This window comes from Pyricularia oryzae, chromosome 5 (genome assembly GCF_000002495.2).
Source record: "Pyricularia oryzae 70-15 chromosome 5, whole genome shotgun sequence".
NCBI lineage: Eukaryota > Fungi > Ascomycota > Sordariomycetes > Magnaporthales > Pyriculariaceae > Pyricularia > Pyricularia oryzae.
The window spans coordinates 491,065-503,684 of NC_017852.1; the positions used below are offsets into that span (position 1 = coordinate 491,065).

Consider the following 12,620-nt stretch of genomic DNA (forward strand, 5'->3'; position numbering starts at 1 on the left):
TTCTTTGCACACTGCAAGTAATACGTGCATCCATGGGCATGTTGTAACAAACGGGCTGCCAGCCGCTGTATTTCAAGATCAGGGGTCCCCCGAGGCCCCCACTATAAACAAACAGCTTCTGGACTCCATTTGTGATCAAGCCTTGCAAAACCACCTGTAAACCCGACTTTGCGTCAACGTCATCATCACCCCACGATCGGATCTCAACTTTACTATCCAGTCAATCAAACACCAAGGGCGGGAGGACCCTGTATGGGGAGGCGAACCTGTGTTTGTTAAATTTCAATTACACCGCCATTAAATTCTTCATTTGTAAGCTAAAAACTTAGTACTTCTTTTGCCCGCTTAGGATCGGGAAACAGGAAAAAAGGAGGGGGAATTCGAGAAAAGCAACAATCGTCGGAAAAGAGGACCCTTAACAAAAAGAGTCCGAAATAGAAAACAACAAACAAGACAACCCCAAGACAAGAACAATAAAAACAACAGCAAATAAAAAAGAACACCATCACAAACATGGCGTCTCGCCAATCCCGCCAACAACACACAACCTCGGCGCCGGCGGCGAGCCGGACGCAGACAGAAACGTCGACCCCCTCACAAGAGCAGCCGCCGCAGGATCCAACCCCCGAGGTACGGTCGCAGCCTGCGATCCTCCGTCTCCGCGGGGTGCGCGCGTCGAGCGGGCCGTCTGTTCGGTGGGCCGAGGGCGTGGTGGACAATGAAGGGCTGGGGAGGAAGTCTTCCAAAGGTACTGTTAACTTGCGGTCTTGGTACTCTCGTTTACAGTTCTTTTTGCATGTGTGCTAACATAAGGACGCCAACCAAAAACAACAGTCTGCTGCATCTACCACCCCACCAAGCCAGTAGGCGAATCCTCAGACGAGTCTTCGTCCGACTCCTCGTCCGACTCTGGCACCGACAGCGACGACTCGACCCGCGGCAAGGGCAAGAGGAAACATCGAAGCGGAGGCGGAGGTGGAGGCAAGAAGCATGGAGAAGGGGACTGTCACGGCCACAACCACGGCCACGACCACGGCAGCAGCAGCAGCAGTGGGGGTGGTGGCGGTGCCAGGAAAAAGAAAAAGAAGCGCACCCCGAGTCCAAACGCCTACGAAAAGATGCCCAAGGTCAAACCCAGGGCGCCTGCTCCCGAAGGGGCGCCTGGTGCGTCGGGGCAATGACCTTTTCTTGTTGAGGTCTTCTGCTGCTGCTGCTTTCCGTTTATTTCCTAATTCTAGAAAACTAGATTTTATTCATGAGCGTTGTACTTTTTTTTATTTCCGTACGTAGTGGGTATCGGGGCGCCAGATAATTTTCGCGGCAGGGTCGGGCTGTTATGGCAGGCTGCCCATGGACCGGCAGCGTAAACGGTTATTGGTGTTTGATGATGTTTTTGTGCGGCTTTTGCGGGAATGATTGATGTTCTCTGTATTTTATCCAGAGGCTTCTTGTATGGAAGCGGGCGTTCCGGATCAAACAGGCTTGAAAATAGCCTACTTCGGGCTTATGAAATATTCATTGAAATTGGTGTGCATTGGTTGGGAGGTTATAATCTGCAGAACCATGAGCGGCCATTCACCCATATAGGCGCCTATGCATACCCCATCATCCACTTACCAACCATGGACCATAAATAACACCAGGTTGGTTCACAGGTTCACAGACGATATGAACAGTACAGTACACGCAACATGGCTAAATGAGTTTTCGTTCGCTAGGCATTGTAGACTCTTCATTCATTCCACCCCGGCAAAAGGGGGTCTGATATTCCTCCCAATTCGTCTCAGCCTTATTTAGTTTAGTATACCAGGCAAGGTACTGCTAGGACATCCAACCCCGGACACAATCCAAGGGGTTCTTTTTTCTGCATGGTTTATGCAAAAAGAAAACCATGATTATCGCCTCATTTCTTTCCCACAGAAAAAAAGACAGAAAAAAAAAGAAAATACCAATGTACATAGATGGGTAATAAATATTATTATCCTTCCCCGTTCTTGCTCGTCGTCATGCTTTCATCCTGTTTGTTCCCCGTGCGTCTAAAACATATCTTACAGCTAGCTATAATCCGTCAGACCGGGCTGGCAGCCGTGGCATTGAGCGTACTAGGCACCTGCTTCCGCACAAGACCTCTCCTGCCTCCTTGCTCAGCCCTCGGCACGCCTTGAATCGCCCTCGGCTCCTTCATTAGAGTCGGGTCCAGCTTGGTTGGCACCCGTGTGATGACGGACCGGTAGTCGCCAGGGAACTTGGCGTTAGGAAACGGCACAGATGCCGTCCGCCATATGTGGTCCGACGTGTCGCCCAGGTAGCCCGCGACCTTGGTCAGCCTACCCGGCGTGCTATGGGATCCCAGCGAAGCCCCGTGCGAGACACGGATCGTCGAGAGTCGCGACAACGTCCCCATGGTCGGCCTGCCGCGCGCCTTCTTGGCAAGGAGGATTTCGTCAAAGAGCCGAATTTGGGGGTTACTCGGCGAAGAGCGTTCGCGTTCATGAACGAACTCGTTAAAAGCTGAGAAATTTGTCAGTTAATCTATCCATGCCACTTTCATCTGGTAGAGAATAACATGTGTAAACACCATTACATACCTTGCGTATCCCTCATCATAACGGCATAATCCTGTTGATCATAAGGCAAGCTCCTGATGAATCCAGCCATGTCGAACGCATACAGCTGACCATTCGCTTTCTGCTCCCTGCTTGGCCGCCCGAGATGTTTGCGGTATGTGTACAGCAAACTTGCCAGGCAGCGGACAAAGGCAGCGCGAACCCTCTCGGCGTCAAACGCAATCGGGCAGACGAGGCAGGCAACGCCCAGGCATCTCCCGTGGGAAATGCAACCACATCCTGCACACTTGAAAGTGTCGTCGCTCTCGCACCTCTCGTCACAAACGTCGCACATAGTCGATGTGGATGCACGAGGCGTCCAGTTAAAGCAGTGACCCTCAACCCACACTGTCGTGTCAGTGCTTGTCACTGGTTGCACCAGCATCTGTGGCATGACAGTGCTGGCCGCAATGGTACTCTGCGCGTACGTTGATGGTGCGTACCCGATACCAGGGCCTCCGTAGGACGATTGTGAGTCAATACTGATGGCCGATACCGACAGGCTCGGGTTGTGACCTCCGTTGAGAACTGGCAAGCTGGGCTTGTGGAGGACGCCACCGTTCCTGCCATCCAGCCCATATGAAGAGCTACGCCTAGAGCGGTCATCAAAATGGGTCGAGCGCTTTTCACGAAGCGTTGTTGGCCCGGCTGCAAAGCCCGAGTCGCTGCGAGAAACGGGCGTTGTGGGCATTGGTGGAAAATTCATGGAAATCGGGGACAGTGATGCAGGCGGACTGGTCCTAGTTGACATTGGGGTCGTCGGTCGTTCGGATCGGCCCTGCTCGTGTTTGGAGCGAAGGAAGGCGTTGAAAAGAGGAGGTTGCGGTGGGTTGGATAGGTCAGGCTCGCCGAAAGTTGCCGAGTTCTGCGACACCCACCGGCCCAGACTTGACTTGGGTGGCGTCGAGGTGAATAGGGATTGGTTCTCGACCGAGAAGCTATCGTATGGGAAAGCTTCGATGGCATATGGGGGAGGTCCTGGCTCGACGCCGTACCTCAAGCGATGTGCAGCAGCCACCTGCAATAGCGCAAATAGTTTGCGGCGATGTTGACGAGGCAGACGCGTCGGCTGAGCAGTCGCGTCTATCGTGTCCTTGTCAAGGTCCACGAGGACGTAATCATCGTCGGGCAGCTGGATATTCTCGTAGCGTTTCTCGATGCCAACTATGTAAGGACAGGGAGCATCGAGAGCTTGGAGAAGGCGAGCTGGCAGCACTGGAATAAAGACACTAGCCCATTTCAGTGGGTACAGCAAGCTGACGAGAGCGTGACATGCAAGGTGAAGCATTGCTGTATGTTGCGACACAAAGATGATGCGAGATTCCGACATGGCATACTCGAACAGTGCCACAATGTTATCCAAAGACAGGCAGCGGAACAGCGCGTATAGATCGGTGCTTCGTGAGCCTGGAAGCTCGTTGTCAGCTTCATTGCGGGCGTACAGCCGCAGCTCTCTTACGCCCAGCTCAACCTGCGTCTTGGAGCTTATTGGACTGAACGCCTCGGTGCATAGGTTGACGACATATCGCTCCAGGGGCTGCCATCTGCCCACCCTCGGGGAGCTCGGAGGTACCCGAAGAACAGCACCATCCGTCATGGGCACGACAATAGCCCTGAGCCACTCCTTCCAGAAAGACACCTTGGAGGCATCACTGCCAATGATTCCGTACGCCCGGGGTGACCAAAGACCGCTTTCACCAGCAGTGAGACCGTCGATTTTGGAGGCCGCACCATGCCTGAGGGGCCTCAACATCTCCGTCATCAACCCAATCTTCTCCTCGACCGAACTGATCTGGTCGTCTAGACTTTCTCTAGCCACAGAGCCCGAGGCCACCAGGGGAAGCTGGGCAAGCAGCTGGGAAAGGTTTGCCCTTTCTGCAGCAAGCCTCACCCCCAGGCTTGCAGCCAGTTCCCGTTCCTCGTTGGACATGTGGCTTTGACGCCATTGTTCGCACTTCTGCTCGATCTCCTCGGCCACATCGGCTTTGAGAGCGGTCCATACCGTAACGGCCACACCGTATATTTTGCTACCGTCCTCGGATGTCATGGTGAATCCGTGCCAGGTAGATCGCGGCCTGTCATCCGATGACACGATTTGTATGTCGTTCGGAAAGGCAAACATTGGCACGTAGTCGGGGAACCGACCCCTACGTGCCAGTTCGTCCGAAGCATCTCTCGGAGGGTATCTGTCGAGTAATGTCGGCTCAAATCGTCGTTTTAATGGGTGCATGTTTGGGTCGGTGTTGAGCGGTTCCGGAGGAGGTATGACCGAGTTGTAGTTGCTCAGTCGCTTCGCAGTCCGTATCGAGGCAGCTGTTTGGCGGGTCGCTATTCGTGTTAGTATAGGCCTATTCACCAATGCATGTACAGGGGGATATGCGAATGCCCAAAAGAACTATCCAAACTCACATGCTGGCCTGGGGGCAGTGGGCTGCCTCCGCATGCTATTCATGTCCCTAAAACTAATTTTGCGGCGAATGCTTCCTTTGATGCTCTTGAGCGGACTCTTCCTCCCACTCTCAGCCTCATCGGCCTTGATCCTCTCGGTTCGTGGGTTGACCATGGGCGGACGCGTCTGCAACTTGGCACCGGCACTAAACGTCAGATCGTCCAGGAAGAAACTCGCGCTCCGAGGCGAACTTGAGCAGTGCTTTGTCAAAGTCGAACTCGGGAACGCCATTGGGGTTGCCATTCTGACTGGCAGACGAATTAACAGGAGGGACGAGACGGATAGTCGCGCTGCTTCGGTTACTTAGTGTGTTGCCGTCATCCTCGAGATGGCTAAAGTTCAGGTGGAAAGTGCCGTCCTGTGAGACTTTAGAAAAACGGCTAGCCGAGTTGTGGCGCGAGTGCCTGGCAGAGGCGGTAGGAGTAGATCGGGCATCTTTTTCTTTGCTGGCCGACTCGCCCTCGCCGTCTTCGGTTATCGTCTGGTCGAAATTCGGGGAGGGCAGCGAGGAGTCGCCGTACGAGATGTTCTCAATGCCGGCGATCCAGAAGTAGTCGGCGAGGGGGGTCGACGAGTTGTCCATGTCAACACATCTGGTCCGGTCCCGGTCCGTGAAGGAGTCGACGATGCACTTCGTAGCTGTATGTTGGCTGACGGGATCCACTTGTCTTGACTCTTTGGCGGGCAAAAGGTACCAATGTTCTGGTGATAAATGGTTGTTTACTTTCTTTTCCTGCCGTCCCTCTTGATGAGTTTGTTGTTCCTCCGGGTGAAGCTCCGAGATATTCTATAGAAGTGCTGGCTTTCTGTTTCCCTTGATCCTCTGGACGTTGTATATTCAGGGGGTGTTGGCTTTTCCCATACGTTTTTGGCGGTCAGTACCTTTTTTTTTTACCAATCCCTTGGTTCGGCTCCTTGGGTGTTCCCTGTCTCTTTGTTATGATGGGTTTCTTTTCTCTCCCCTGTTTGCTCCCGCAACCCCCCAAAAATTTCAATCCAAAAACCAAGAAACCCCTTCCAAAAGGTTTACGGATCCTGGAAGTTACCGCGGGATTGCTTGCATGCAAACCCTGGTACGACACAATACTCTCAGATTAGGAGATGTACCGTCAAGCCGTATGTGTAAGTCCCAGGCGACCTAACTGTCAGCGGGGCGACGAGGGGCAAACTAAGAAAGTGACTTGAACGTTGGTGCGTGGATTGGGCGGCAGGGGGGAAAAGAAGAAAAAAGTGACCAAAAACAAGAGAAGCAAAAGAAAAAAAATACACAAAGAGATAAGGCCCGGAGAACGAGTAGGTGAGGCGTAAGGTGGGGAGGAAAAGATTCAAAGCAGTCCACAGGCGGATCAGGCACAAAGGTGATGGTCTCCACGAAAACCCAGCACTTAACAGTCTGGGTTGCAGGGATTCTCGCTATCCGGCACAGCCAACCCGGGTTTAGTCTAGCACTAGCACCAGATAGAGAGGGGTTCGATGGCACCTGGCATGGGACAATTAGCGGTGTTGTATTGACCCCTGATCCTGCCTAGCTGATGATGCCTGTGGTTTTTTTGGTATGAATTGTGAGGGCAGGTATCCGTACCGGTTCGGTAGACGAGGCAGCCAATCTTGAGCGACACGGAGATAAAAGAAACAAGAGAAAAAAGAAATTACTTCGTAAGAACATATTATGGCTTTGTATACGGGTACAGTTGGAACCATAGTAGTCCCTTGTAAGCTTTTCACTCCCTGTACTAAAGTCTGCCTGAGTCCAGGAAGCCACGTGCGGATTTTGTGCTTCTGTGCTTCTGGATGTACAGTACTGTATGGCAGTTTGTGATGCTCCATGCAAAAAAAAAAACCAAAAAAAAAAAAACCGTTCATCCCGCCTACTACTGTACGGATTGATTTTCTATTTGTCGATCCTATTTGGGTTTCGTAAGGTTATTACAGTCCAATCTTCAGGTACAGGTACGAAGCGCAGGTACGAATCAGGCACATTGCCGGTAGGCAACTCTAACTGTCCTGAAATGCAAGGGACGAACGACGCATTCACACGCCCAAGTAACTTACGGTACTGACAGTACATTTCTTTTTTCTTTCTTTTACGCATCGTCAGCCTGTGCATTTTAGGCATTAATACACCCCTGATCCCGGCGCTTACCCCTCCTTTCTTCGGTCGGCTCCCCCACCCTTTCACTTGTCGCTCAGTCCTGTCAATGGCGATCTCTCTCTCTCTTTTCTATTTTATCCCCCAACTCCCAGTTGCTAATAAACTGCAACAATCTTGCTCCCGGCAGACCGCATAAATTTCATCCCAACCCACCAATGCACACAACAGTCATACCCCTGCGGCTTCTCTAAACTGTTCATTTTCGGACTTAAAGCGGATGGAGATAACCGTGGAGCCTGTGGAATGATTCTTGACTTTTGTCAAGCCTCCCATCCCTCTCAGACCCGCGCCGCAAAATAAATACGACGTAGGATCGCAAAAGGGGTTTCCGCCCCCCTGGTCCCCATCATCCCCGTACCAAACCAAAGGCAGTTAGTTGGGCAGGTACTACGGTAAATAAGTTTGGTACGCTAGAAGCTACAGTACTCTTACTACCAGAGTACTGTAATAGAACATCACATTTGCCGCCCGTACTATAGGCTTGCGCTAGCTTGGAAATATGCTGTCATTCGGGGCCAAGTCTTTTTAAAATAGGTACCGTATCCGCGACTGGACGATATTTGACATGGCATGTCCCTTCAACTCTAACTGAATCAGTCCTAAGCTCGGGAGATGCTCGAATCCGGTCCGTTGGCCTACTGTCGGCTCGGTACACTATTCACGCGGGTACCTACTCTTCGAATGTTTGTTCCAAGTGTTTATTAATTCCAGAAAAGACCTTGACTCTAGTTTCATTACCATAATTGGGATTCTGCCCTTGATGGAGCCCGTCAGATGCAGCAGCTCCTTCTAATATAAGTCACAGTGAGGGAAACCTAGCATACGCGCCGTACGCCAAAGCAGCAAGGCAGGCAGGCAGGCAGACAGACAGACAGACAGTGAGAACAAAAAGCCACCAAAATATACAAAAACACAAAATTGATTGCCACGACGCAGACTACCATCGGAACCGGAAAGGTCATCTCTTCAAAACCTGATTTTAGGCCTCCAACGTCCAACCGTCAAACTGCATTAGCTTCCGCGTTTTTTGCTGCGGGTGTACGCGCCGGCCCTACGGGGCAAGGGATTGAAGGGAGGACTAACAGAGCATGATTGAGAGGATTAAAAAAAGCCCGAAACAGGCCGTGCGGATTTTGATTGTGCTGCATGACCTCGATCTCCCTTTTTTTTTTTTTTTTTTTTTTTTCCTCTCTCAGCTCCAGTCTCCCTAGCCCTGAGTAGGGCATGCGGTTGATTTCCAATTGCTTCAGACGTTAGTTTGATACAAGCTGTGTACCTAGGTACAGCCAACAAACAACCAAGACAACATCAAGTCTGGTTTCCCAGTCAAAATATGACACACCACCACCACACCACAATGTCTCGCCTGGCCACTTGTATTCAATAAATTAATTACCCTACGGCAGTGGCGCGCTACCCTTCCCGGCGTTTCCAAGGGTTACACAGCCTTGTTTCGAGTCTAGTTTAAAGTCGATTGTTTGTACGCCCCCAAAAAAACACTCCGGCTGGCTGGTCAGTTACGTACCGTTGAGGTACTTTTTCCGCCTCTTTTCCTCTCTAGGCGCTTAGAACCAAGAAAACAAGGCGATGTAGGCAACGTGCTTTTTTCTTCTTCTTTTTTCTGTAGGATTCGGGGGCTCATTTGCGTTCGCCGCTTGGCCAATTTTAGGCCTTGTCTTTTCGGGGTAATCCGAGAACCGGCACAGTCCGCATCCATCTTTGACGGGCACTTGTGGCAACCACAAAGTAAAGAAAATATTCTTCTTCGGTCCATGGTAAAAAGAGACAGAAATGTTACCGGATGGACTATTATCGAGCAGAAAGAAGACGATCGTCATCACCCGCTGCCCGCCTTCATTAATTGCAGGCACGGCTAAACGAAATCACCCATCAAACCTAGTACCCAACTTGCCTGTAGACAGAAATCCCCGACTGCCCATCTCGCCTCTCCATCCCACCCCAAGCACCCCAAACACAACCTTACCATCCATAACCTCGCACTCGGCTCCGGCCTCCTGAACCACGAAACAAACCTGCTCAACCTCGGAAGGATGCAAGACGGGCTTCTGCCGCTCATCCGCGTCCCAGTTGCAATCAGTGTATACAAGTCCTGGCTCCAGGTCCAACACCACCCGCTCAAGCTGTATCGCGTCCTCACTACAGTTCTCCAGCTGCGCCTCCAGGACCCACTGACGCCGCCTTCGTAGTTGTGACTGTTGTTGCTCCTCTTTCCCCCCCGCCGAAGACGTCTCTGTCATAGCCCCCGAGCCTCCAGGCAGCTGACTCGCCTTTGTTCGCACAATCAGCGAAGACTTGCATATGAACTGGTACAGCTTCCTAAACGTGCGCGTGCGGCCGCTGGTCTCTGTGGCCTCGTAGTAGCTGACCGTGACGGCGAGCACGTGATTGCCCTCCTCCTTGAGATCGAACCGCACGATCCTCTGCAGCGTCTCGCCCTCGCGCAGATCGACGCCACCGTCCCCCTCTCCACCACCGCCGCCGTTGGGACCTAGGTCCAGCTTGGTGACAACGCCGGCCGCGCTCCCGGGCGTCTTCATCTCCGCCTCAATGCGCACGTCCCGGACCTGCCGGGCGGCGGCGCCATCTGGCACGTCGTGGTTGGCGCACAGCGTGCAGCTGAACGTCTCGCCGACGTAGGCCGACCCAAACGACGGCGGAAGGTTGAGGATCGGCGACAGGATAAACGGGTCCGGATTCGTGCCATCCGGGGAGCCGTACGCCAGCGACGCCGGGTGCGAGCCCGCGCCTGCTGATGGCTGGGAGCCCTCTGGTGACTTGACCGGGTATTGGGCCACGAGTGAGGGGCGGGATAGTCTTTTCAGTTTATTAGTATGGACATCTTGATTGGTTCGTTTGCGTTTTCTTTCTTCTTCTTTTGCTACGTTCACACCGTAACGACATGATATCATTCGACACTTACCTCAGGACCTTGAGCGATATGGAATGGGGTTCCTTGATGACATCTGAAGGGAATCTTTGGTGGCTCATTGTGTCAAGTCGCCGTGCCTATGACCTTGCTAGCGTAGGATTTACGAACTGCTTCCCGCGGATTTTTGAAGACAAAAAATTATCAGGCGTTTATTATTAGCAAAGGGAGCAAGGTTCCAAGTCAAGGTATCATTTGGGAATACGAAGCAGGATAATTAATTGTTTCTGGAAATCGTTTTGCATCCCTGCTAGCTGCTGAGATACCCAAATACTGGCACCCTTAGCTGAGGTGCCCCACTCCAGCCAGATCGTAAGCCGATCTGGCATTGTGCCACTTTTGCTCTGCCGGGTCACCCACCCACCTACCCTGCATAGTGATTGCTTCTCTAATGCAGGTTCAAAAAGTAAGTATGTGGGCGGGCAAGTAGTTCGTTACCGGCAATTGAGAATACGATACTGGATAGAGCCAGGAACGCCCCTCTCCATTGATCTGCTCGTGTGACACTGGGGTAGTTGCTTTGTCATCCCGGTTGAGGCAACTGAAAAAACAAGCTCAGAGGCAAACAAATGCTGTCTGCCTCTCTCTTTCCCACAGCACATGCACAAAGTGACTGAATGTCATGTATGAGTAAAAGATTACATTCAATCTGCTGCTCTAGTTCTAGTTCTCATTCGATTAAGTCCCTTTAACCAGGGGGCAGCTGGCTGGCGTCAACAATGTCATCAGCCTCCTTGATGAGAGCTTCCTCTTCATTAGGCCCATACAGGGGCGACCGCGGCAGTGCCATCAGACCAGTCCTCGCGGACTCAAGAATACCGAAGGGGCCAATCAACTTGAGGAACGAGTCAATCCTCGAGGGTTTTGCAGACCTTACCAACTAGTGTTAGTATATTTGCACAATTGACACGAGCCAAACAAAAAAAAATGAACAGGTGTTCAATACTCACAGTTCAACAATGCAGCTGTTTGTGCTAATGTCCAAAACCTTTCCACCAAACTGATGCGTAAAGTACGTGATGCTCTTGAGGTGCTCGTGCTTGTGGCGCAAAGCCTCGCTAGCGGCCAACCTGCTCGGGTGGAAGTCAGCAGCCACTTGCTCCAAGGTCTGCTCTCCCTCGCTGGAGGCCAGGACTTCAGCGTCGGCGCTGGTGATCTCGCGATGGTGGTCCAGCAGCTCCTCAAAGTACTCCTGCCCCAAGATGTTGACCTTGGCAAGGAGGAGCTCCCTCTGGACTAGCGGTGAGTCGGTGTAGTCCAGCACGGCCCAGACGGGGACGAGGTCCTCCAGCTGCCGCCTGGCCTGCTCGACGACGCCGTCCTGCCCCGTCAGCACGATCGTCATGCGCGACAGGTCCGCGACCTCGGTGCTGCAGACGACGAGTGAGTCGATGTTGAACCCACGGGCGGCGAGAATTCCGGAAACGCGGGACAGGACACCGGGCTCGTTCTGAACCAGGCAGTTGAGGATGTGCCTCTTTGGAGGAGCCGTGGACGGCGTCGGGGTCTCGTAGAGAATGTTAGAGACGGCAGCCTGGGCAGATGACCAAGCGGGCGGAGAGTCGCTGGTCGGGAGCGGCGCTTGGCGACGGCGAAGGGCCTTGTAGGCGATGGCCGACGTCGAGCTACTCGAGCTGTGTCTGACGGCGGCCGTGGGTCGGAGTGCCGCGGCGGTGGCGGCGCGCCATGTCGACGAGAGCAGGCTGCGAGAAGCCATGCCTCTTGGATTGCGAAAAATGTGTTTAGGCTGTGCTCCTTTATAAGTAAGCACTTTATCGCGATCAATTGACCTTTGAGAGACTGTGTAACGTGACTCAACGTTGACGAAGGTGTCGTTGTGATCTTTTCTTTTTGTTTCTGGAGAGAAAGAGTCAATATTAATGGGTCGAATTTAATTGATTGTCGGGCCTGGATCGCCGATAGCGGAGCTGAGGTGGTATCAGACTTGACAGGCTAGACTCTGAGATTCTAGACCTAGTCCAGGCCGTTTCTAGACAAGCATACCTACGGTAAACACACGCAAAAGAAAACTACCAACCACGATTACGCCAAATTGTGTTTCTAGTCATGATTTGCATGTTCAGCAACATATCATTTTTGTTGCGACGAATTCGAATATGCTTCTGCTAGTCACAATGCTGCATGACCAAAATTTCAGGTACCCGTCCGTATACTGACTGAATCGAGAACGTATTCCGATGAAATCGGACCCTTGATAGCTGCACTGGGTCACTTCCACTCGAAGTGCATTGGACTTTGCTGCGGTGAAATGTTATTCAAGAGATTTGGTGTACGCTCCAACGTCCTGAGCAGCAGAAAATCCAGAACTAGACCGAAGTCTAATACAGCTCAGCTCAAGCGTTGCAGGTCAAAGGTGTAGTCAAAGTTTAAATACAGCCGTGTTGGATAAGCGCAAGATTGAGGTGATAATTTAACTTGATGGCTATGATCCAAGACAAATCAAGA

At 52.2% G+C, this 12,620-nt stretch overlaps 4 protein-coding genes across 4 annotated transcripts; 1 reads left to right on the plus strand and 3 right to left on the minus strand.

The window, feature by feature from the left end:
* The first annotated feature begins 151 nt into the window (after positions 1-151).
* Positions 152-1,695, plus strand: MGG_01107 (uncharacterized protein). Its single transcript, XM_003717779.1, has 2 exons — positions 152-748; positions 835-1,695. The coding sequence occupies exons 1-2, from the start codon at positions 514-516 to the stop codon at positions 1,179-1,181; spliced, it is 582 nt and encodes a 193-aa protein (XP_003717827.1). The 5' UTR covers positions 152-513; the 3' UTR covers positions 1,182-1,695.
* Positions 1,684-6,350, minus strand: MGG_01106 (dDENN domain-containing protein). Its single transcript, XM_003717780.1, has 3 exons — positions 5,016-6,350; positions 2,589-4,934; positions 1,684-2,511 (listed from the first exon to the last, which is right to left on the minus strand). Exons 1-3 carry the CDS (start codon positions 5,296-5,298, stop codon positions 2,069-2,071), a joined length of 3,072 nt encoding a protein of 1,023 aa, XP_003717828.1. The 5' UTR covers positions 5,299-6,350; the 3' UTR covers positions 1,684-2,068.
* A 2,446-nt stretch (positions 6,351-8,796) lies between these two features.
* Positions 8,797-10,405, minus strand: MGG_01105 (uncharacterized protein). Its single transcript, XM_003717781.1, has 2 exons — positions 10,149-10,405; positions 8,797-10,042 (listed from the first exon to the last, which is right to left on the minus strand). The coding sequence occupies exons 1-2, from the start codon at positions 10,214-10,216 to the stop codon at positions 9,091-9,093; spliced, it is 1,020 nt and encodes a 339-aa protein (XP_003717829.1). The 5' UTR covers positions 10,217-10,405; the 3' UTR covers positions 8,797-9,090.
* A 367-nt stretch (positions 10,406-10,772) lies between these two features.
* Positions 10,773-12,013, minus strand: MGG_01104 (acetolactate synthase small subunit). The gene is made up of 2 exons (XM_003717782.1): positions 11,105-12,013; positions 10,773-11,026 (listed from the first exon to the last, which is right to left on the minus strand). Exons 1-2 carry the CDS (start codon positions 11,869-11,871, stop codon positions 10,843-10,845), a joined length of 951 nt encoding a protein of 316 aa, XP_003717830.1. The 5' UTR covers positions 11,872-12,013; the 3' UTR covers positions 10,773-10,842.
* Positions 12,014-12,620: the final 607 nt, after the last annotated feature.

Coding starts and splice junctions, on each gene's coding strand:
- MGG_01107 (XM_003717779.1), top strand. CDS start 514: ATGGCGTCTCGCCAATCCCGCCAACAACACACAACCTCGGCGCCGGCG. Junction 749..834: donor GGGGAGGAAGTCTTCCAAAG/GTACTGTTAACT, acceptor CAAAAACAACAG/TCTGCTGCATCTACCACCCC.
- MGG_01106 (XM_003717780.1), bottom strand. CDS start 5,298: ATGGCAACCCCAATGGCGTTCCCGAGTTCGACTTTGACAAAGCACTGC. Junction 4,935..5,015: donor CACTGCCCCCAGGCCAGCAT/GTGAGTTTGGAT, acceptor TAACACGAATAG/CGACCCGCCAAACAGCTGCC. Junction 2,512..2,588: donor TATGATGAGGGATACGCAAG/GTATGTAATGGT, acceptor CAAATTTCTCAG/CTTTTAACGAGTTCGTTCAT.
- MGG_01105 (XM_003717781.1), bottom strand. CDS start 10,216: ATGAGCCACCAAAGATTCCCTTCAGATGTCATCAAGGAACCCCATTCC. Junction 10,043..10,148: donor ATATCGCTCAAGGTCCTGAG/GTAAGTGTCGAA, acceptor TAAACTGAAAAG/ACTATCCCGCCCCTCACTCG.
- MGG_01104 (XM_003717782.1), bottom strand. CDS start 11,871: ATGGCTTCTCGCAGCCTGCTCTCGTCGACATGGCGCGCCGCCACCGCC. Junction 11,027..11,104: donor AACAGCTGCATTGTTGAACT/GTGAGTATTGAA, acceptor CTAGTTGGTAAG/GTCTGCAAAACCCTCGAGGA.